Below are 24054 nucleotides of genomic sequence, written 5' to 3'. Positions count from 1 at the left end.
CCTCCGGCGGGTACTGCGTCGAATACTTTCAGAGCTGGAGTGTTTTCATCCATCCGGACAACATGACCTAGCCAGCGTAGCCGCTGTCTTTTAATTCGCTGAACTATGTCAATGTCGTTATATATCTCGTACAGCTCATCGTTCCATCGGATGCGATATTCGCCGTGGCCAGTGCGCAAAGGACCATAAATCTTTCGCAGAATTTTTCTCTCGAAAACTCGTAACGTCGACTCATCGGTTGCTGTCATCGCCCAAGCCTCTGCACCATATAGCAGGACGGGAATTATGAGCGACTTATAGAGTTTAGCTTTTGTTCGCCGAGAGAGGACTTTACTTTTCAATTGCCTACTCAGTCCGAAGTAGCACCTGTTGGCAAGAGCAATCCTGCGTTGGATTTCCAGGCTGACATTATATTAGTGGTGTTAATGCTGGTTCCTAAATAGACGAAATTATCTACAACTTCAAAGTTATGACTGTCAACAGTGACGTGAGAGCCAAGTCGCGAGTGCGACGACTGTTTGTTTGATGACAGGAGATATTTCGTCTTGCCCTCGTTCACTGCCAGACCCATTTTCTGTGCTTCCTTGTCCAGCCTAGAGAAAGCAGAACTAACGGCGCGGGTGTTGAGGCCGGCGATGTCAATATCGTCGGCATACGCCAACAGCTGTACACTCTTATAGAAGGTGGTACCTTCTCTGTTTAGTTCTGCAGCTCGAATTATTTTCTCCAGGAGGAGGTTGAAGAAGTCGCACGATAGGGAGTCGCCTTGTCTGAAACCTCGTTTGGTATCGAACGGCTCGGAGAGGTCCTTCCCGATCCTGACGGAGCTTTTCGTGTTGTTCAACGTCAGTTAACACAGCCGTATTAGTTTTGCGGGGATACCAAATTCAGACATCGCGGCATAAAGGCAGCTCCTTTTCGTGCTGTCGAAAGCAGCTTTGAAATCGACGAAGAGGTGGTGTGTGTCGATTCTCCTTTCACGGGTCTTTTCCAAGATTTGGCGTATGGTGAATATCTGGTCGGTTGTTGATTTTCCAGGTCTGAAGCCACACTGATAAGGTCCAATCAGTTTGTTGACGGTGGGCTTTAATCTTTCACATAATACGCTCGATAGAACCTTATATGCGATGTTGAGGAGGCTAATCCCACGGTAGTTGGCGCAGATTGTGGGGTCTCCTTTTTTATGGATTGGGCATAGCACACTTAAATTCCAATCGTTGGGCATGCTCTCGTCCGACCATATTTTACAAAGAAGCTGATGCATGCTCCCTATTAGTTCTTCGCCGCCGTGTTTGAATAGCTCGGCCGGTAGTCCGTCGGCCCCTGCCGCTTTGTTCTTCTTGAGGCGGGCAATTGCTCAACTCTTCATACTGATCGTTTAAATATATATTTTGTAGAGTCTCCGACTTTTTTTCTGTGTGTTACACACTTCATAGTATTAGTTCGCGAAAATAAAGACAGATGAAAGAACAGGCAGATATAACTGCCATTCAAACTGACTGATCAAATCAGAATAAAGATCTCCTTAAACAAATTGTAACTGTGAAGAGTATTACTATAGACCCTCAAACGATTCCACCATAGACCAATAGCAGCAGATACAGTTTCTATTGGTATTGAAGACGCTGATCGAACCAAACCATTTTTGAGAATCTTCCTGGAAGATCCAATGCATCTTACTGGCAAACTTTTTCTCCTGTTTCAATTGCGATTACTGACGAGTCAGTTTTTTTATAATCTTGCAACCAGTTGTTGCAGAGTATGATACTTTTGTTCACCTAAAGGTTGTACGTATCATCTAAAACTAATAGAGATAGATATAGGGTTATATTTTTATAAATGATCGGGATGACGAGGAAAGTTGAAATCCGGTTTACTGTCTGTCTGAAATGAAATTGAGATATTATAAAAAGATCGAATTTGTGGAGGGGCGAAATCGGGCCACTGCCACACCCACAAATCGCCATTAACCAAAACCGTATAAAGAGCCATAACTAGACACTAAATTAAGATATAAAACTCATATTTGGCACAGGGGATCGCAGTAGCAAGGGGCATCTGTGGGAAAAAAATTTTGAAAAAGTTGGCGTGGCTCCGCCCTCTAATAAATTTTATATACATATGTATATACCAGGTTGTTCAATAAGTTTTGTCGTTTGATAAGAAAAACACAATTTTATGACTCAAAATACACCTTATTATTCAGTATAATCTCCCTGAACATTAATACACTTGCTCCAACGATTCTCCAATCTGTGGATCCCATCCCTGAAGTGAGAATCCGGAAGGTCTGCAAAATACGCTTCAACAGTCGTTATGACCTCTGCATTTTATGAAAAACGTTTGCCACGAATAAATTTTTAGATTTCTGGAAACAAATCGAAATCTGGTGAATACGGTGGATGCTCCAACAATTCGCACTTTAATTCATGGTTTTTAGCCATTGTCAAAATAGTCTTGTGACACGCTGCATTGTCCTATTGAAAAAGGTTTTTTCTTCTGCAAACCGGGTCTTTTTTCACGAATTCCTTCACCTGGTCCCAAAGGTTGCAATAATATTCAGAATTGATTTTTTTTACAAGTTTTCAAGTAATCAAAAAACTCATGCCATAACCTTCTTGGCCAATTTTCGGATACGAACTTGTTTCCATGCCGAACAACTAGGTTCGAACCACTCTTTAGCCTCTTGTTTTGATTCAGGATCATGGTGATAGACCCAAGTCTCATCTGTAGTGATTAATCGATGCACAAAATCCACTTTATCCTTTTTAAAACGCTCCAAATATTGCTGAGAAAGTCACATTCGTCCAAATTCACTCCGCACGAATATTGTAAAACTTCTACCGATAGTGTGAAAATGGACGAAATTTGATGAAAAACCCCGCACTCCCCATATAACGGTAATGTTCAAAACTGCTAAAAGCGGGATAAATGAATAACTAAATGCGCAAGAGAGGCAAAACTTTGCTGCCAGTATGGTATGACAAGGCTTTATAGGAACAAGGATAAAAATTGGATGATGGGCGTGGCACCGCCTACTTTTTGGTTAAACCCCATATCTACCCGACTGACCGACAAAATTTTATATGTAGTACTTTTTTCACATTTCTATGACACGTTGTAAAAATGAGCGCAATCGGACAATAACCACGACTACTTTCCTTATAGCACAATTTTAAAATCTACTTGATTCTTTGACTAATACCGAGATTAAACTTTGCACGAATAGTACAATTATTGTATAGGAGGCATGATCAAACATTTTTCAAATCCAACAAAAAGTGGTTAAGACCCTAGGTACCGAAACTTGGATCCCAGTACCTATAGTTGCCTTTTGATCGAAAATATTTGTCAATGTGTGAGATATATAATTGAAATTCAAGGATAGTACTTCTCTGACAATGGTATGTCTGTATGTTTAAAATGGCTTGAATCAGGTCAATACTTTCCTGAGCCCCCATATATCTAATATAAAGATAATCGAACTTCCGAATGACTTTGCACCGCATATATCGGCCAATATTTTAGTTATCTCAATGAAAATGAGCTAGCATGTTTTACTCATAACAGTGTATTCATGATATCTTTGTGCCTAAAGAGGATAAATTTGAGCGAAAACTTGACTGACTCCCCATATACCTAACGTCAGGATTTTCGAACATCCGACTGATTTTACTTTATATAATTAGTATTTTACTATGTGACATGTTAATAGTATGTGGTATTGGGAAAAATAGATAAAATCTGGTCGATACTACTCCAACTGGTATATACCACATATAATGCTTTTCATTTACCTAGCAAACCTAATGAGTCTCTCAGTATAGGAGTTATACAAGGACTGTTTAAAAAACAACAAAAAATTTATATTTTTCAAAAGTTATATTCTTTTATTCAAAGTAGTTTCCTTGTGCTTCGACACAGCGTTTAGCCCGGTCAATTAACATTTCAAATGAGTGTTTAAGGTCATTTTTCGGAATGCTCTTGAGAATATCGGTCGTCGCCTTTTGGATAGCTGAAATGTCCTGAAACCAGTGTCCTTTCATGGGCAAATGAAGTTTTCCAAATAGGTAAAAATCACAGGGTGCCAGATCAGGTGAGTAGGGTGAGTGATTAATGGTTAATATGGAGTTTTTTGTCAAAAAATCAGTGACAAGCGTCGACCGATGACACGGCGCATTATCGTACAACAGGCGCCAGGACTCTGCCTCACGGTATTGTGGTCGAGCACGACGAATGCGTGACAAAAGACGATTCATAACACCAAGGTAAAACACGGCATTAATCATTTGGCCAGGTGGGACGAGCTCTCGGTGTACAATACCTTCGGAATCGTAAAACAAATCAGCGTTGTCTTTATTTTTGACTTCTGAAGACGACCGACTTCTGATCGTCAGAGAGGTCCTCTGCTGCTGTCACTTTTTGATCGATAACATCGATTGTAGTTATCCAAATGTCTTCCAATTTTTACGAAATGTCAACAAGAGATCAAACTTTTTATTACATATACCCACCAATAGGTGGCGCCACCAGAAACAGTTATATTTAAAAAGTTCTGTTTCTTTTGCGACAGACCTTGTATACAGTAAACGTATATATAAAATTGCCTGGATTTCGATCCTCACGTTTTACTTAGCCCTTCCTTACTTGTTATACTTTGCGGCGTTTTGTTATTGAAATCAGTACTTGGGCATATGCATCAGGAACTCTCTATATAAAAAAGGTTCTATTTTTTGTTCAAAAATTCCTTGTTTGCATTTTCATGATATGATATAAATGCTAATATACCGTCACACAGCCATCCATACCCTTGCTTGTGTGCGTAAAAGCCACGGCATATTTGTTGTGTAAATAAGTTGGAATGTGAATTTATTTCATTTTACATTTTTATGAGCATAGAAAATGAAGAAATGTCAATATTGATCAACTGTAGGACTTTTCTGCCTATTTTTTGTTCGCCATTACAGGGAAAAGGTGTGAAAATCCGGTTTTAATTAATTTGTCACTTTTCAACAATTTCGCACGGTTTTGTATTACTTCAAATATGTTTACATGATTTACCGTTAACTTTGTCCGATATTATCACGTGGTTTTAGCTAGATTTTTCTGTGTGGTTAACCGCTATTTGCACGAAGAGGTGATGCAAATATGCTTAAAAATTTTTAATTGGCTGTTATATAATGAAATGTTAGTCGAAGTGACAGGGAAAAAACCTGTAGGCAAGGGGTGAATTATAATTACATTTTTCTACAAATTCAAAAAAATGTTATTTTCATTATCAAATTTCATGACATGATGGAAGAGTATTCTTCTGAGCGCTCATATGACATTGGAATAATTTCAACGAATTTATTATTCCAACTAACATGCTTCTTATATTTACTATATAAAAGAAATGTCACCCGATTGCCGATAAGGAGTATTGCATCTTAATGAATAATATTCAAAAAGAAATTTTTTTTATATGCAAATGGTAAAAATCGTAAATATTTCGTTAATGATATATTATATATGAGTGAATTGAAGTTCTTACAGCTCTGGGGTACTTTAAATTTAGATTGTTGACACAAGAATTACTCTTACGACCATCTGTTCTCAAATTAACATCCTTCACGTCAATTCAGAGTACAATTTAGAATAGGTTTTGATAGCAAAGATTAAGTTCGGGTTAATCGAACATTTCATAACCATGTCACTTATCCAAATTTTACTAATATTCCTCACAGATTGAACGTTGTTTTCGTAATTGGAACTTGGGTTCCAAAATTTCGATTAACGACATTTTGTGGGAATTGAACGATTTCGCCCAATTCCAATACCAATCCCCATTGGGTGCCAAATAACACGTATACCTAGTTTAATTATATTATAATAGATGAACGAACAGAAACCAGCTTAGAATTCAGCTCGTCTTGTCATCCTGACCATTTATAAATATATACGTAACACTGAACTAAACTAATTTAAGAAAAAACTAAGCTCAACTAAACTAGAAAAAAAATTTGATAAAATTGGATTTTAATTCAGTTTGAAAAGTAAAAATAGTATACAATTGCTGGATCACTGAAAACGGGTGCAACGCAGCGGAAATTCCAGTTTGGGGAATAAGAAAAAATCACACCGAGCCAAACCTGTTGAATACGGTGGTTGATCAATGGTATTTATTGCGTTTTCGGCTTTAAATTTCGTCACAATCGTGACTTGATGCGATGGTGCATTATTGCCGTGAAAAATCCATGAAAGGTTTTTCCACATTTCCGGCCGTTTTCGACGTATGTTCTTACTGCCTTCGATGCGGCCAAACAGAACTTCTCATTGACCGTCTGTCCCTTCGGAACAAATTCTTGATGCGCCAAACCGCGAATATCGAAAAAGCCAATGAGCATTTCTTTGATTTTTGAGTGGCCTTGGCCCGGTTTGGTTTTAACTCGTTTTTACTCTGCAATCCGATGCTTGTAGTTCAATTTGAGGATTATGCGGAAACTTTCGTAATAACTTATAGAATCCCACTATTCTGACCGGAATGAAGAGGAGGTTTGAAAATTAATTTAATTCCGGAATTGTTTACAATGCGCGTAGCGATTCACGTTTAATGTCTTTAATTGACTCAAAATATAAATCCACTGAATTTTCTCCTTCTTGCCAAGGAGAATGTCAATTACATTTTCCACCACAAATCAATTATTCCGCTTTAGTGATTTCCGAAGTGAAATGCCGAAAATATAATTGATTTTCTCTGATTTAACTCCATTTCACTAAGAACTTGAACACAAGGTGAAGGTGAGTGGAAGAGACAATAAAGCAGAGTGTAACTTTTCGGTAACCCAAAGGAGAATTCTACTGCAGTAATTTTCCGAGAAATCGCAATTAGATTTTCTCAAACAAAATTGAATTTTAAATGCTCACACTTGTGTATGTAATTGTGGTGGTATGGTAAAAGAAATTATTGCTCACTTCCACAAACATTTATTTGCCTTGTATCAGTAAGCATTGCAATTTCCTTTGCAATTGCATTACCAGCATACTAGAGTGAGGTACAAGTGAAGCAACAGATTTGCTCATCTACCGGCAGCCATCAGTCATCAGCCGCCAACGCCAATCGTCAATGTCGTGCAATGTTTCCAATGTTTTTGCACAACAACACATACTTCCCAAGGCCAATTCCATTGCCTTCATGTTGCGATTTGACGTGCAAAGTAATTTCACTAACACCAACGATAAGAGGTGGCAGAATCAAGGTATAACTTCATTTATCACACTTGGCGTGATAAGCTACAAATCAGCCACTTTTGCCGGTAATGCACTGAGGTGCAATTGTTTTTAACGGTGCTGCGCTGCTTGTGGGGTTGTCGCTAACTATGTTAAATCCCAGCTCTCTACGGTCGGCTAACTATTTACTAACTTGTATGTATGTATGTATTGCGAATATAGAATTTTGTGAACAGTGTGTTTTTTTTTACAGAACTCACTCAAAAGTAATTTTTTAACAAACATGGATCAGAATACTTACTTTATAATTGTTATGCAATCCAAGGCTTTCTACTTAGAATTTGTATATATTTTTTATATATTTACTCGTATATCAATTATATACAAAGTGATACGAAAATATTGTTTCAATAAAGTATATTTGTCTTCAAGAAACCAAGTGCTTAAGGGTGGCGAATCGAACACATTACAACCAGCTGTTCAAACATATTGGCCGCACTGAACTGTTGAAAGAACGTAAACTCCTAAACGATGGTTGTGAGAATTTTTCCAAAACCCTCTCAGCTATCAGTATCTAAAGAGTATCTCTATATATGTATGTATGTAGTTTGAACATTACCGCAACCCAAATAATTTTCACTTTGCACCATGTCTCTGAAGAGTATTACCTGTCACAGTGAAAACTTGGAAATTGCATTATAACTGAACCACACGCCCAAACATTTGCTTTCGAATACAGGTGCATATGTGATATGTTGACTGCTGTGCATTTTGCTGCAACTCACACTCTTGCAACACAGCGAGGTTGTTAGTATTTGCTGCAACTCAATTTCGACTAACGATGGATGTCGACTTGTAGCAGTAACTATTCATGCACAACAAATTGAGCGCCCTAAGCGAGTAGCCAATTGACTGCATTTTTATGTGTATATGTCCATACGTTCGTACAAAGTCATACGTATAGCACCATGCTTGTCAACATGAACTCTGAGGTAAATCAGGGATGTTAATTAACATAACCTTAGGAAATCACCATGCTCAGCTTACCTGGAAAAGTTTTAACATTTATTACTTATCGAGGTCAGAATTTGAAGAGTTATAAACAAAAACAGTTGAGGATGAAACAACAACATGTAAGCAGCACAAACAGCCACAAATTTACGTAACAGATTGCACACTGGCTGAAATGTTTGTAAAAATTATATATGAATATGTCATATATGTGTACACTTTATATATAGTCTGATTTTCTTCGAACTTCAAAGATATACTAATCGGTATATTCCGCAACTAACGCCGGAACTGACTCGAACAGCATTCTTCATATATGCGAAACGAATAGAACTTAGTTTCCTAACCCAATCTCCTACAGAGCTACTATGACTTTCTTTAAGACCTATTATGGCCTTCATTCACTAAAGATCATTTTTATACTCCTAAAACTAAGCGAGATAGATATAGGGTTATATATATAAATATAAATGATCAGGATGACGAGAAAAGTTAAAATCCGGGTGAGTGTTCGTCCGTCCGTTCGTCCGTACAAGCTGTAACTGAGAAAAAATTGGGATATAGTGATGAAACTTGGTATGCGAGTTTCCAAATACAAAAAAACTTACGAGTTCGTAGATGGGCGTAATCTGACCTTTGCCACGCCCACAAATCACCTTTAACTAAATCCTATAAAGTGTCATAACTAAGCACTAAATTACATAAGTTATGAACTGTAAATGTAGGGAAAAATATTTTGAAAAGTGGGAGTGGCCCCGCCCTCTAACTACTGAACTTCTGGTAAACTCTTACCGACAGTGTGAAAATGTTTGAAATCGATATAACGGTAGTGTTGAAAATTCCTAAAAGCGCAATAAATTTTACCTCCGAGATGGTATGGGAAGGCGTTATGGAAGCCGCTTTAAAAATTAGACAATGGGCGTGTACCGCCTACCTTTTGGTGAAATCACATATCTCGGGACCCGGCCGATTTCGAGGCATTTTTCTCATATTCCTATGTCACAGTGTAAAAATGGCTTACTTCCCAACTTTAATTTCATTTAATTCATTCCAGTATACAAATCAGGAAGCAATTGATATTGCGGCCTAAAACTTTGCACTAATAATTCCATTAAAGTATGTCACCTTATGACCAAAAATTGTCCAAATTCAAACAAAACTGTTCAATCCCTTTGGACCGAATATGTGAACCCCAGTATCTATGGTTGACTTTTGACAGAAAATATCGATCGAAGTGTGAGATATACAATTGAAATTCAGACAGAATCCTTTCCTGACATTAGTATTTCTGTGTAGCAAAACTTAGTTGAATGGGGTCAATACTTTCCTGAGCCCCCATGTACCTAATAATCATTCTCGACCTTCCATGTGACTTTAATCTAGATATACCGGTCCATATTTAAGTAATCTCAATTAAAACAAGAAAAAACGTTAACTTTGGCTGTACCGAAGCTAATATACTCTACACAGGTGCATTTCTTTTAGTAACTATGTGTCCAGTTTGTATGGAAGCTATATGTTATAGAAATCCGATTTGAACAATTTTTCGGAGATTATGTTATTACCTTAAGTAGTAATCCATGTCAAATTTCGTCAAGATACCACGTCAAATGCGAAAGTTTTCCATACAAGCCCTTGATTCCGATCGTTCAATTTGTATGGCAGCTATATGCTATAGGTAACCGATCTGAACAATTTCTTGCGATACTACATTATTTTACGAACAATAACTCATAACAAATTTCGTTAAGATATTTCGTTAAATGAGGAAGTTTTACATGCAAGCACGTTCTGTTTGTATGGCGGTTATATGCTATAGTGAGCCGATCTGAACAATTTCTTCGGAGATTACATTGTTACCTTAGAAAATAATCTATACCGAATTTCTTGAATATATCTTGCCAAATTTGAAATTTTTCCATACAAGCCCTTGATTCCGATCGTTCAGTTTGTATGGCAGCTATATGTTATAGTGGTCCGATATCGCCAGTTTCGACAAATGAACAGCTTCTTGAAGAGAAAATGACGTTTACAAAATTTCAAAACGATATCTTAAAAACTGAGTGACTAGTTCGTATATATACAGACAGACGGACGGACAGACAGACGGACATGGCTAAATCGACTCAGCTCAACATACTGGTGATTTATATATACAATTTATAGGGTCTCCGACGCTTCCTTCTGGGTGTTACAAACTTCGTGACAAACTTAATATACCCTGTTCAGGGTATAATTACAGAACATTTTTTTTTCTCATAACTGTACATCGTTATGCTTAAAAAAATAGAATTGGGCGAAAACTTGACCTCGGCCTCATATAACTATTAATAGCATTTTCGAACAATCCGAACATGATTTGTGATTGTATGTGAGGTACCTTAATAAAATCCAGGAGACATTTCTTAGTTTGTGGCATGATAATAATTAATACATAAAATCTGGTCGATAATACTACAACTATGCGAATTTAGCTTTTTCTAATTTCTCAACTGATACTTTAGTTTATAAAATAGTATACGGTGGCAGAAAATCAAATCACAATGAACTCTTTAAATCTTACTAAGAAGCAAGGAGGTGTGAATCAAGGTACAAAATAAAAGTTCGAATCATTATAAGATATGACAGGAGATCTAAATTCAGAAAAAATCAGGTGTTACATAAATTTCTACTACGCTCTTTCATAACGAGACATTTTATGAGCATGTGGAACAATAAAAATATTTTGACAGATAGTGGCATGCGATTAGTATACAATGCCTCGAGGCTGATGGTATATGCAAAGGCATAGTGGAATAATTTAGTTTATGGCAGAATATTTCAACAAATAAGTAACATGCGTCAATGGAAAATTTACGTGCTGTTGTCGCTTACCTGTTGCGTCGTATCTGCTAGCCAAATTAAATTATTATGCAACATAAAACCAATTTGTCAACACAATTTGTGAGTGAACTTAAAATAAAGGGTAATGCTAGTTTTCACAAGCCATATTCTTAACAAATACACAATTCATAGCAACGCAAGAGTAGCTGAGTAGTAAAATTCACCGATGGTTCTTTTGCATTGCAGATTTCGAAGCCATAATGCCGAAGTGGATGTCCTTGCTGACCAGCACTTTGCGGTTACACTGCTAATACAGTTACTAACGAAAATCACTTTAAGTGCAGCTTTTGGCAAACATCGAAAAGTGACTGGACTATAAATACCAAACATACAACGACCACACTGGTCACAATCTTTTGGCGTTGCATATAGCGAAGAACAAAATGACAACGCCCACACATAATGAATATGCAGACATTGAACTGTCCACGCTGGAGATTGGCGGCACCAGCAATAAAACGGATCCCATTTACTCCATCAAGCCGGACTTCATAACGCAATGGTGAGTACGCAATTCCTTAATTTAACATACATTAATTGAACTCCTGTAACGAAACTTCAAACTACCGCAGGCGACAGAAAAAGGAGCGTGAAAATATTTGCAAGTCCATTTTCAATCGCTTCGTCGAGCATACGGAATGTAAACGTCTGCTGGAAGCCGCGCAATTGTACCATCCTTTCATTGGCGAGAACGGTGAACTCAACATTTGGAATGCTAATATCGATATGGATATGCTGGCAACCTATACCAACCGCAGTCTGAACTATAGCCTCTTGGAAGATTTTACGAATGTGACTACACGCGGTCCCACGCCCTCGCAAGTACTGCCACCTTTTGCGCTCTGGCAGAGCATACTGATCGCGCTGTGTCTATCGATCTGCATCATCTTGACGGTGGGCGGTAATGTGCTTGTACTGCTTGCCTTCATCGTGGATCGGAATATACGACAACCGAGCAATTATTTTATAGCATCTTTGGCCGCCACGGATGTGCTGATCGGTAAGTTTGTGGTTGAGTTTGGCGTAAAATTCAGTTGAAACTATATTCCTCTCTTGCAGGTTCCATTTCAATGCCTTTCTACACGATATACGTGTTGATGGGCTACTGGGATTTGGGACCATTGCTTTGTGATCTTTGGCTCTCTGTGGACTACACGGTCTGTTTGGCGTCACAGTATACAGTGCTGCTTATAACCATCGATCGTTATTGTTCGGTGAAGATCGCAGCAAAATATCGTAGTTGGCGTACCAGAAAACGTGTGATTTATATGGTCACCATTACATGGATTGTGCCGGCGTTGCTCTTTTTCATTTCTATTTTCGGTTGGGAACACTTTACGGGCAAGCGTGACCTCCTGCCTGGGCAGTGTGCTGTCCAGTTTCTTAAGGATCCGGTTTTCAATACGGCGCTTATTATCGGCTACTATTGGACAACGCTCATAGTTCTATTTATCTTGTATGGTGGTATTTATCGTACCGCCTACGAAATGCAGAAACGTAGTGAAGCCAAACAGCGGAAAATGCAATCGATGGTGGCGCTAAGTGCAGGCGCAATGTCTGGTATGGCCGGGCATGCAGCCGGTATAGGTGTTATAGAAGAAAAAATACTGAAAACTCAAGTAGAGATCGGTGGCAACACGACGAAGGATGGTAACAACTGTAGCGGTGCGACAAAACGTGGCTCGGGTCAGATGAACCCACTTACACAAGCCGAAGCTATAAATGGCACGGCTGGCGATGGCGTTAACGAGCAGCGTCGCATTTCAGAAGGTAAAATGGAAAATGGTAAACGCGATGGTGGATCTGGTGAAACAGAGAAAAGTGAACGCTCCAGCAGTCCGGCATTCGATTCGGACGAGGAGAGTTCAGTCAATCAAGCACAGCAAATGGCAAATCAGCAAAAACTAGCCAATCTCCGCAAGCGTTCATCAATCGGCCTGGTTTTCGGCGCACAGGCCGCACTCATTGCTACTCGTAGTAAAGGTAATTTAACCCAATGCTCCATAAATTCCAAGTCCAATGAAGCCATGGCCACAGTGGCTACCGCCACATCCCCCAATCCAACACGCAGCGGTGTACTTATACGTACACAAAGCAAAGAAGAGGTGAGTGTACATACAAGCGCGAGTAGCGAACGACCTAAACGTACATCCTGCACGACACTGTCACAAATTGTCGAAACAGAACGGCAGCTGGATGAGCAGCTCAGAGCGGAATCTACGCCACCACGGTCACGATCCAGTACCGCTACAAAATTACTTGTTGAATCACCGCTTTCACCGGTCGACATTGCGCCTATCGAAGTGCCACGTGACCAGGTACAACCGTGCTTGGTACAAGCCATACTACCACCACCCGAGCAATTCCAATGTCCCACACCTCTTTCTGACTATTCGGACCGGCCTTTGGGCGGCAACAGCAGTAACAGCGAACTAAATATGACCTACAACCTACTCACCAATCATTCCGATTTGCGTTTTATGGACGAAAGTTCCGTAATGCTAGCATCACCTACCACTAATGGCAGCGTAACCTGCTCATTGCGGCAAGCAATACCACAGGCCGCTGCTGTCATGCGTGCGGAAGTGCCGACCAATCAGGAGCGTGCCAACCAAGTCATCACTAACCCCAAACTGTTGCAACAGGCGCTGCAAAAGGCTGTAGCTGCGCAGCAACAACAGCAACAACCTAAACCCAAAATTAAAAGACGTGCTTCCCCACCTGAAACCGGCAATCCACCCGCTCCACCCAATGGTAACACAAATTTCACACCACCAAATGAGCTTGATAATGTCGAAATTGAACGACACCTTCTTGTTTCCTACACAGGCATGGAAGATTTCGTCAAAGTGCGTCGCGAAAGCTGCATAGAAGCTATTAGTTTACTAAGCGTCAATGAGCATGCCAAGTTAATAGAGGACAAAGTGACCTCAACGGAAATACGACGCAGCTCCAGTCCGCTAGAGACGAATACGAAAAGTAAAGGCAACGCAACCACCGCCGCCACTACAGTGACGCTCACCATGCAAAATCAATTAACAACAACCATAACCACAACGGTGCCACCAGCGCAACTTGAGAAAATCGATGAACGCGAAACATTCGTGACCACCACAACCAACAATAAGTTGGTCAACACAAGGCAGACCACAACAAGCAGCACCGATTCGACGGCGCCGCCAGCAACAAGCACTGCACAAATTGACAACACAACCTGCACGGGCTACGTTTCCGGCGCTGGCATCAGCACCACCGGCGGCAGCAGTAGCAGCACCTCGAATACCAACAACAAGCCGTCGAGCATAAAGTCACAGCGAGAAGCGAGCGGCGAAGCGGCCAGCCGGAATTCGAGTAAACGCGCCTTTATGCAATCGATTGGCAAGCACTTCAAGAGCAAAAAGAAAATACCACTGCTGGTTGGTGGTGGGAGACAAAAATCAAAGTCGGAGAATCGTGCACGCAAAGCGTTTCGCACGATCTCTTTCATACTTGGCTGTTTTGTGGCGTGTTGGACGCCATATCATGTGCTCGCACTGGTGGAGGGTTTCTGCCGCAATCCACCCTGCACCAACGAGCATCTCTATATGTTTTCATACTTTCTTTGCTATGCGAATAGTCCGATGAATCCCTTTTGCTATGCGCTCGCGAATCAACAGTTCAAGAAGACGTTTACGCGCATACTCAAAGGTGATTTTCATATGACTTAAATCTTAAAGCTTGATCTGTGCGGTAGTGAGGAGCGAATGTGTTAGAGCGTATGAGTGTGAGAGAGCTTCTGTGCGGAGAGTATCAAGGTGAGAGAAGTAGGCAGCTTACAGAGTACAACAAAGCTTTCAGCGCTTTATAAAGCTTTCAAAACATATCAAAAACTTGCGTAGGAGTCTTAAACATACATACCACTTGAAAGCTCTTAAGCGTAATAATACTAAGTAAAATGCAAGTATGCAAGCTTTAAGCACGTGAAAGCTTTCAGTCTATTATAGTGTTTTCAGAGCATTATAAAGTTGAGTTTAAAGCTAGCAGAGCATTGAAAAAATTTTTGAAGCACATAACCGCTTTCAAAGCGTCACAAAGCTTGAAAGTTCTGAGTTGATAATTTTAGAAACTGTTTTCGAATTAACACAGTAAAGATATTTTATTTTAATTTTCTACTAATTTGTAGCGTAATGTTAGTCTAAAATTGTAAAAATCAAAATATATTTGGTGACGCTGCTTTGGTGTGAACCCTAATGAGCCCTAGGCACTACCAGTAGATAGCGTTGCCAAGTATATGCGAATATTTAAAATCATATTATTTACAAAGAAAGCGTTTCCAAAACAAATCAACTCCAAAATATTATCTGTTCGCTGCCAGGGGCGCATGAGAAGAATGTGAGGTTAAGTATAATGTAAAAAAACGACAAAATTATTTGCAAAAAGTATGTAGCTTAGTATGTGTGAGAGCGCGTGTGCTTATTTGTGTATTTAACGGTTCCCTTAGTGCATTATAGACGGCCACAACAAGCGCACGTCAAGTCAGCAGCTTGAGGTCTTCTAATGACAAGCCGACGGCGTGGCGTACGCGGGCCTTAAATCACGCTGATTTTGAATTATTTGTTTAAAAATAAAGTAAAATATTAATTTAAGCTGAAAATATATTTTTTAAAATATGTAATAAGTATTTGGTATTTGAACTGTTAGGAACAATACAAAATTCTTTGAAAATAAATAGAAATTATGCATATTGTAAGAAAATATTATATAATTAAACTTATTTAAATAGTGGCTAGCGAACACAATAACTTAATTATTAGTATGTAGGGGAATATGCAGCGTTAAGAAATATGTTAATTAATTATGTTTAACAAATTTTAGACAATAATTACTGAAGTAAAAGAGCTGCATATTTTACGTTAATTACTGCTTAAGAAAATCTCAAATAATTAATTAATAAGTAATAATTAGTTGATTATTAATTAAGTAATTAAGAAAAAAGTTGTTAAACACAGTCAAACAGTGCGACTTAATGCAATTACATAAGTGTATACTTACTGTTAACACATACATGCATATACATATACATACATATATATATACATATATAAATAATAATAATAAATTAACTGTTGTTTGTAATTATCAATATGAGTACATACATATGCATCATAATTTAGTTTAACACACACACATACACACACCTCTATTGGTAGCTATATACATACATATGTATATGCGCAGACATAAGTAGCCCTCAACATATGCGTGTGTGTGCATCCGCATGTCAAAGACAAATAATATGTGCATAATAAAGCACATACAAATATCTTACTTACTTACACTTGCCTATGTGGAACAATAAATAATATTAATTGTAAACACATACAAATACACATATATATAAATATAAATATATATACATATAAATAAATATTAGCTCTATATAGTTATAGTTTAAGTTACAGAAATTATTAGTTTAAAGCATTGCTGTACATACCCACACACTGACATCTGTGTAAATGACAAATAATAAAATATATGAAAATAGTAATTAAATATTGAATAGCTGAATTAATGGAACATATGACAAAAACAAATATTATAGAACAACAATAATTACATTAATTACATCTTGCCAAATAATTAGTTCAAAGGCAGTTGACTTATGTTTTCACTCGAACAATATTTATTTAAGCAACAACGTCTACAAGATTGCCTCAAAACAAAAACTTACGTGGTTTAGGGTATCTCTTTCGAGACCAGACATAATAAAAGAAGGCTGGCTGTCACACAAGCGATCGCAATAATTACACTTGCTTGACACTTATTTTCAATATACAACATTAAATAATAACACGAAAAGGCTTTCCTAAACAATTTGTCAAAATCTTGGACATTTTTCTCTTTCGAAACATCTGCTGTGATTAGCCGGATTTCTGACTTACCAAGTTCGTAAACATGAAATGTAGTTTCTACAATTGGTCATCTATTTCTTTACTAGGAATCTTATTCTTCTTATTCATCGTCTGAAAAAGACTAGTAACACGACGCCAAGTAATTTGTCCTATACAAGTTTAGTTCTTCAATCGAAACGAAGAGAGACTCTCTTTGGTTTGAACCAAAATCCAATATATTAACAAGTATAATATGAATGGTGGTCCATATCGAGTTTTCCTACAGACTGAAACTTAAAATTTAGTGGGGAATATTTATTATCATGAGAAAAAATTTTTTTGGCATTTATTTTTTGCAGATTATCTCATTCACATGTTGGCCCCAGCCACGTCTCAGATGGTCCACTCATGGAGTGAAATTTTCGATGACTCGTTCGAACGTGTGATAGCACACGATCTTAATGGTTAAACGACTTGCCCAAAACGTAAAATTATCTGCTCACCGAAGTGTTCTCTCCATAAGTCCATTGACTGATGCGATGTGTAAGAAGGAGCGCCGTCTTGTTGAAACTAAATGTCGCCGAGATCGCGAGCTTCAATTTCAGTCATTAAATAGTCGGTTATAATAACGCGATAACGGTCAGCATTGACGGTTACGTTCTCACCGGCATCATTTTTGAAGAAATATGGACGATGATTCCACCATCCTGTAAACCACCCCAAACCATTTTTTTCTTGTTGAAATGGCAGCTTTTGAATCTGTTCAGGTTGCTTTGTGGCAATTTTGCTTGTTTACGTACCCATTGAGAGAGTAATGGGCCTCATCGCTAAACTAAATTTGGCTCGAAAACGTTACATCTTGGAACGTTTCAAGAGCCCACAGAGCAAAGCGAATCTTTTAAATAGTAAAAACCAAAAAGGTTACCTTTTTAACCGTTCTGAGTAACCACATTCTCATTTCTTTTCGCCCAAAATTATGCTACATAGGAAAATGTGAAGAAATTATTTGAAGGCTAGTGCACAGGGCTGTTTATTTTACGTTTTAGCTTCCGTAGACAATTTAATTACATTAATTTTGAAGTTTTCGAATTTCAAATTTTCGTTTGGTATGTTTTTATTTATAACAAATTATATGGAATTCAAACGAAAAGAACTTCTGAATTTTAATCAAATTAACTTCAAATACATATATTAATTATATCAAATTGCTTAGTATTTTTAGAATTTCGCACTACAAATCTCAAAAACATAATTAAATGTCAATTCAATATTAATTTAATTATTTTAATTTAACAGTTAGAGTTTTCAAATATACCATAGTATATTGTACTTTTAAAAACATTATGTATTCAAAGACTACAAAAAATATTTACACCTGGACAAATCATTTTAGTTTAAAAAAACTCAACCAATTAAAAAGTTCAGTTAAAGAAAGTTTACTGCCATTTTATTATGAATATCTGGCTTAAATAATGTTGAATTACTGCTTTGCAAAACTTTGAGGCATATTAGTCTAGTCTTCTAAATATCCTCTCTCTCAATTAGGAATATAATTTTTTTTTTCATTTGCATTGATTTCTTTAACAGTTAAAATTGACAGTTTGACAATTGACACGACATTTTTATGATAAGCGCGGCATACACATAGTATTTAGGTAACACTGTTAGAAGTTACGTATACGCCAAGTGAGATCCGCAAACAAACTATAAAATCAACTTCAAGCTTCAAGCTCATTTTTCCGCTGCTTGCGGCACGTGTACGTGCAAAATAAAAGACAGCCAAGTCACAAACCGAAGGTACAAGCAGGAAAGCATAACTTTCCCATAAACTTGCAACAACTGTGCTTTTTGTGGCAAACACAAATAATGGCAAAGTCATTGAAAAATATTATTAGAGAAATCAATTAAAAGGAAAATATTTACAAATCAAAAAAAATAAACAAAAAAACAATCAAACTTAATGTTTACTTCAACAGTAAATGACAATTAAAGAAATTCAGGCAATAACAAAAATCAAAGGGGTGTGAATATAAAACAGAAACGCATTATTACAACGCCACGCCACATTTAATAACCACCACCTTTAGCTAATTAAGGCTACGGATATTCATTAGCAAACTGCATAAATTAATATCGATGTTAATTCGACAGTGATGATCGGCAAAACAACAAAAATATAGTGATGAGGAAGCTTCCATAAGTCATGGCATAAATATTTACCACTTGCATATGTCCACAAAATATTAGGCTGAGTAAATATCAGTATAGCTGTAGCTGTACTTATATACGTATTGTACATATTTATTAAGTTGCTTGATTGAAATATCTCTATACTTTATTACTTTGTATGCAATTTATGCACCTACTTCAGACTTTTATACAAACAAGTTTATATACTCATATGTATTTGTGTAAATATATACAAACATTCAATGCTGCCTACAATTATAATTGCAAATGTCCATTACTTTTTGCATACACTGTACGTAATGCTAATGACAAATTGCTTGTTTATGTATGTATACTTTTTTAATTTCGTTTTTCTATCCCTTGCAAGACTTAATACCAATTTTCTATCTTTTTCGTTTTTTTTTCAATTTCCTTTATTTAATACGAAAAGGGAAAATGTAACAAAAAACAATAATTACAATATTAAATAAATGATTAATGATGACTATTATTAGAACAAAAGCGAGTTTGCATTTTAATTACAAAGGGATTCGCTTTCCACCCGTTTGACTTATATGAAATTTATACCATAAGCAATTTTCAAGCACATCCGAGGTATCTACAGTACCATCGAGGGATAGCGCCGTTGTTTATCGAAATTACCGCTTATGATGTTATATAATAAAATAACTTTCAAGTTTACTTGGAGCGTCAAATTTATTTGTCTAAATATATGATACCAAATTGGAGGAGTCTGATTATAATATACTCCTTTATACGAACTTCTAACCGATCTTATTTTGAAACTCCCGAACAGATAGTAACAACTCTCCTACATTGTGACAAGAAAAGCAACCGAAAATTGTAATTAAATTCCCCGAGTAAATAATATTTCAAAAATATCTTTTTGGTAGGGCTGTCCTTAATCACTATGCCAAATATGTGCGAGATCTGTCAACCAGTTTCTTTACAGCAGTTGCCTAAATCGGTACACCTCTGTGGTGCGCTGCGCTATTTACAATGGATAAAAATATCAAACAAAGAATTGGTCTCCAATTTTGAATTTCCAAAATAAAATCGATACCGAAATCGTTGCGAATATTGGAAAAGGCTTACGGTGATTCGAAAACACTAGCTTATGAGTGGTACAAAGCCTTCATAGATGGTCGAGAGATCATTGAAGCCATGCCACGTTTTAGGCGACCTTCAACCTCTACATATATAAAAAGTGAAGGATATGGTGTTTGAAAATCGTCAGACAAGCGTTAGAGAGAGGGCAAGAGAGCTCGACATATCTGGCGAGTCTGTTCCAATGGTTTTGGTGGATATTTTGGATACGAAACGCGTAAATAAGTTGCTTTGGACACGCTTCATCGTGCAAATTTCGATCCCACATTTATGGAGCATTATAACTGCGATGAGACATAGATTTATGAGTTCGACAATCATCGAAATGGTGTGAAAAAACGAGCCGAAACCAAGGGCGCCAACATATTGAGGCATTTGCGTGAGAACATCTCTAGAAAACGGAAGGAATTGGAACAAATCATGGATTTTACTTGACTTTATTGCACCATTGCATCGAGCCACGATTTTGATCAAATTTAAAGCTAAAAACGCAATGAATCACCGATCAATCACCGTATTCATCAGATTTGGCTCGGTGTGAGTTTTTCTTGTTCATCAAACTGAAATTGCCGATCTGTGGAACACGTTTTTAGCCGATCGAAGAGATAAAATAAAACTCGGTGAAGCAGTTGAAGGCCATCCCAAAATGTGCTCGTGAAAAGTGTTTCGAGGACTGGAATGATCGTTCCCATTAGTGTATTACATCTTGTGGGTTTCTTTTGAAGGCGACAAAATAAATATTGATGAATAATTAAATACTTTGAATTTTATAAACAATTTCTGGATACTTTTCTATCACAGTGTATTAACTATTTGATTCTGATGTCTTCCATAGCGACCCAATTAAGTAATCTTAGCAAAGGGACATAGTCGAAAGTATTTCCATAACTACGATTATTACAAAGACTCCAAATGCGAACCGTCTGCAGAAAAGTTATTGCCCGAAGTTCCCAGTATCAGAAGAAAGGAAGAAGCATCCTTTTCTTTAAAGAAAAATGGTAAATTATGACTATAGAACATATTCCATCTGCTTTTCTATTAATGGTCCTATAGATAACTCTGAGCGATATATATTGAGACTTAGTACTATTCTTTGAACAAGCATCAAATAAAACAGCTTTCCATTGAAGAACTTAACTCACAAAGTATAATAGTTTTGTTCATATATAGATATATGGTTATAATGGGTTGTCAAAAAAGTCTTTTTTTTTATTGAAATTGAAATGAGTTTTTGATGACTCATGCCCAGCTCTTCACCGATGCTGCGGCTGCTACTGTGCCGGTCTCTTTCGACCAATTCAACGATTTTATCGCAATTTTCGACGACAGGCCTTCCGGAGCGTGGTGTATCTTCGACCACCTCTACACCAGAAGGAAAACGTTGAAACCATCGTTGTGCGGAGGAAAGGGAAACTGTATCGTGTCCATAAACTGCACAAATTTTATTGGCGGCTTGAGATGCATTTTTGCCTTTATCTTAGTTGTACTGTAAAATATGCCGTATTTTCTCTTTATTTTGCTCCATGTTTGCGACGCTATAACTCACGAACGACTTAAAAGAAACGACAATAAATTAAACACGTGTTTAGCGCGTGAAATGAGCTTTCCAAAAAGGTATAGCATGACCCGATGCGACGAACAAAACTAGAACTACGCGGTTTCAGCGCCACCTAGCGAAAATGCCGCAAGACTTTTTTGACAATCTATTATAAATGATCAGCATGACGAGAATAGTTGAAATCCGGGTGACTGTCTGTCCATCCGTGCAAGCTGTAACTTGAATAAAAATTGAGATATATTGATGAAACGCAGGTTCCTTAGTACAAAAAAAGTTTCGAGTTCGTAGATGGGCGTAATTGGACTACTGTTACGCCCACAAATCATCATTAACCGCCTACTTTTTGATGAAATCTTATATCTCGTGATTTAACAAACCGATTTTTACGAAATCTAGCGCGTAGAATTCTTCTATTACTCCTATGTCACAGCACGAAAATGGACGAAATCGGACAACAACAACGCCTATTTCCTTTATAGCACAATTTCAAATTCCACTTGATTCTTTCACTTCCCAGTACACAAATAAAGAACAATTAATATCAAGTTATAAGAGATTGCACGTATGATGTCTTTAGTATATGCCATCTTATGACCAAAAATTGTTCAAAGCGATTTTCCTATGGAGATTTTCGAACTTTCGTGTAACTTAGTATCTATATATCATTATATCTTTGTGCCTAAAATAAATAAATTTGAGCCAAAACTTTAGCTAGCCCCTATATAACGTATATCAGGAATTTCTAGTTTCTGTGTTTTTCTTAAAAAAGTAAGGAATCTCGAAATGGGTCACCCTTTATATGGTCTTTAACGTTTTCTTCTGAGTGTTACAAACTTCATGGCAAACTTAATATAACCTGTTCTCGGTATACAAATAGGACTTGAAAACCGTAGTGTTGGCATCAGAAAGATAGCAAAGGATGTCAACATTTTGGATAGTGTTTTGGTTATGAAGAATTTCAATGCTAAAGTCGTACCAAAAGAAGGAAAAGAGAATCACTGCTCAGCCACTTTATTCGCAATATTTGGCTGCCTCTGATTTTTTCCAATCTAGAAATAACATTTTCCAAATTTAGCGAGTTTTTAGTATACACATATTACAAACTCTAAAGACACAGACAAGAAACAACAGGGTCCTCTAATTACAGTTATGCTTAAACTCGTTCAAATATCATAAAATCAAAAGGTTATTTGATTACTTTGTCACAACAGCATTTAATAGCTGTCGTTACCTAGAAAATTGTTTATAATAATACACTCGTATTACTCAAACGACAGCCCCGCCAGCTAATTGCATAAAAAAATTAGCAAAACCGCACAGCCGCTTGCGTCTGTCAGCTTCCACGTGTTCTAAAGCCTCTTTGCGAACCGCAGTCGGTAGTTGAATTGTTGAATGCATTCAATTGCTCAGTAAATAATTTATCAATTTCCTCTGAGCTGTGATTGAGAAAGTAATATCTATCTTACGTTCATATAAAGTACGCAAATGGCGAGTAAATATTAGTTTAGAATAATATTAGTTTTTACATTTATACCACATATCACACAACCACCACATATTTTCTAATAATAACTAATAAATATTAGCGATAATATAATATGTATAATAAATAGTTATAGCGATCGACATTCCTATGACGTATTTTCGTATACAATACATATTAACACAATAATAAATCATGTAACACGCTGTTTAACCCTCTAATGTCTAATAAACGTATCACAAATGGATGCTGTAATGATCGACAAAGTCTGTTCAGTGACTATGAAAATATACGCACGTAAGAAGTAACAAAATTGTCTCTCACTACCCAACTAGAAAGGTTTATCAAATGATATTATTCTTTCTTTTGATCTCTTTCGTGGAAGAGTTATCATAGCCAAAACTAACAACACAAACAACTCTCCACACATATATGTATGTATTAATCGTATATTTATAGACCTTTCTTACTATATATTTGGTTCAAAATGTCAACGTTTATTTAAGTAAGCATATATATACCATAGAATCATTCAAAGTATTGCCGATCTGAGGCAACAACATTTTCTTATCTTTCTGGCAATTTGTGGATTTCATTCCAAAAGAAAGGAAAGAAAGCTTTTCACTGATCGGAACACATAATAGTCAAAAGCAGCAAGGCTCTTGGGCTAAAAGGCGGATGTGGCAAAACTTCTGCTGCTGCTTTCCAAATATATAGTTTTTAACTAGTATTGCAACGTTCTC

At 37.2% G+C, this 24054-nt stretch overlaps 1 protein-coding gene across 2 annotated transcripts in view; it reads left to right on the top strand.

The window, feature by feature from the left end:
- The window catches only part of LOC120772373 (probable muscarinic acetylcholine receptor gar-1), a 59329-nt gene extending 42694 nt beyond the window's left edge, over positions 1 to 16635 (top strand). Inside the window, exons 2-5 of one of the 2 annotated variants that reach the window (XM_040100970.1) lie at positions 11290 to 11605; positions 11676 to 12103; positions 12163 to 13857; positions 13933 to 16635. In XM_040100970.1, coding sequence (XP_039956904.1) covers positions 11487 to 11605; positions 11676 to 12103; positions 12163 to 13857; positions 13933 to 14810 — 3120 coding nt within the window. In that variant the 5' untranslated portion in view covers positions 11290 to 11486 and the 3' untranslated portion in view covers positions 14811 to 16635. Of the gene's footprint in view, positions 1 to 11289; positions 11606 to 11675; positions 12104 to 12162 lie in introns of both variants that reach the window. The other variant, XM_040100960.1, reaches the window with a different exon arrangement.
- The last annotated feature ends 7419 nt before the right edge of the window (positions 16636 to 24054 follow it).

The sequence above is a fragment of the Bactrocera tryoni genome, chromosome 1 (assembly GCF_016617805.1).
Source record: "Bactrocera tryoni isolate S06 chromosome 1, CSIRO_BtryS06_freeze2, whole genome shotgun sequence".
In the NCBI taxonomy this organism is placed as follows: domain Eukaryota; kingdom Metazoa; phylum Arthropoda; class Insecta; order Diptera; family Tephritidae; genus Bactrocera; species Bactrocera tryoni.
Note: the sequence above shows the minus strand (reverse complement) of the source record. Positions and strands in the feature narration are given on the sequence as shown.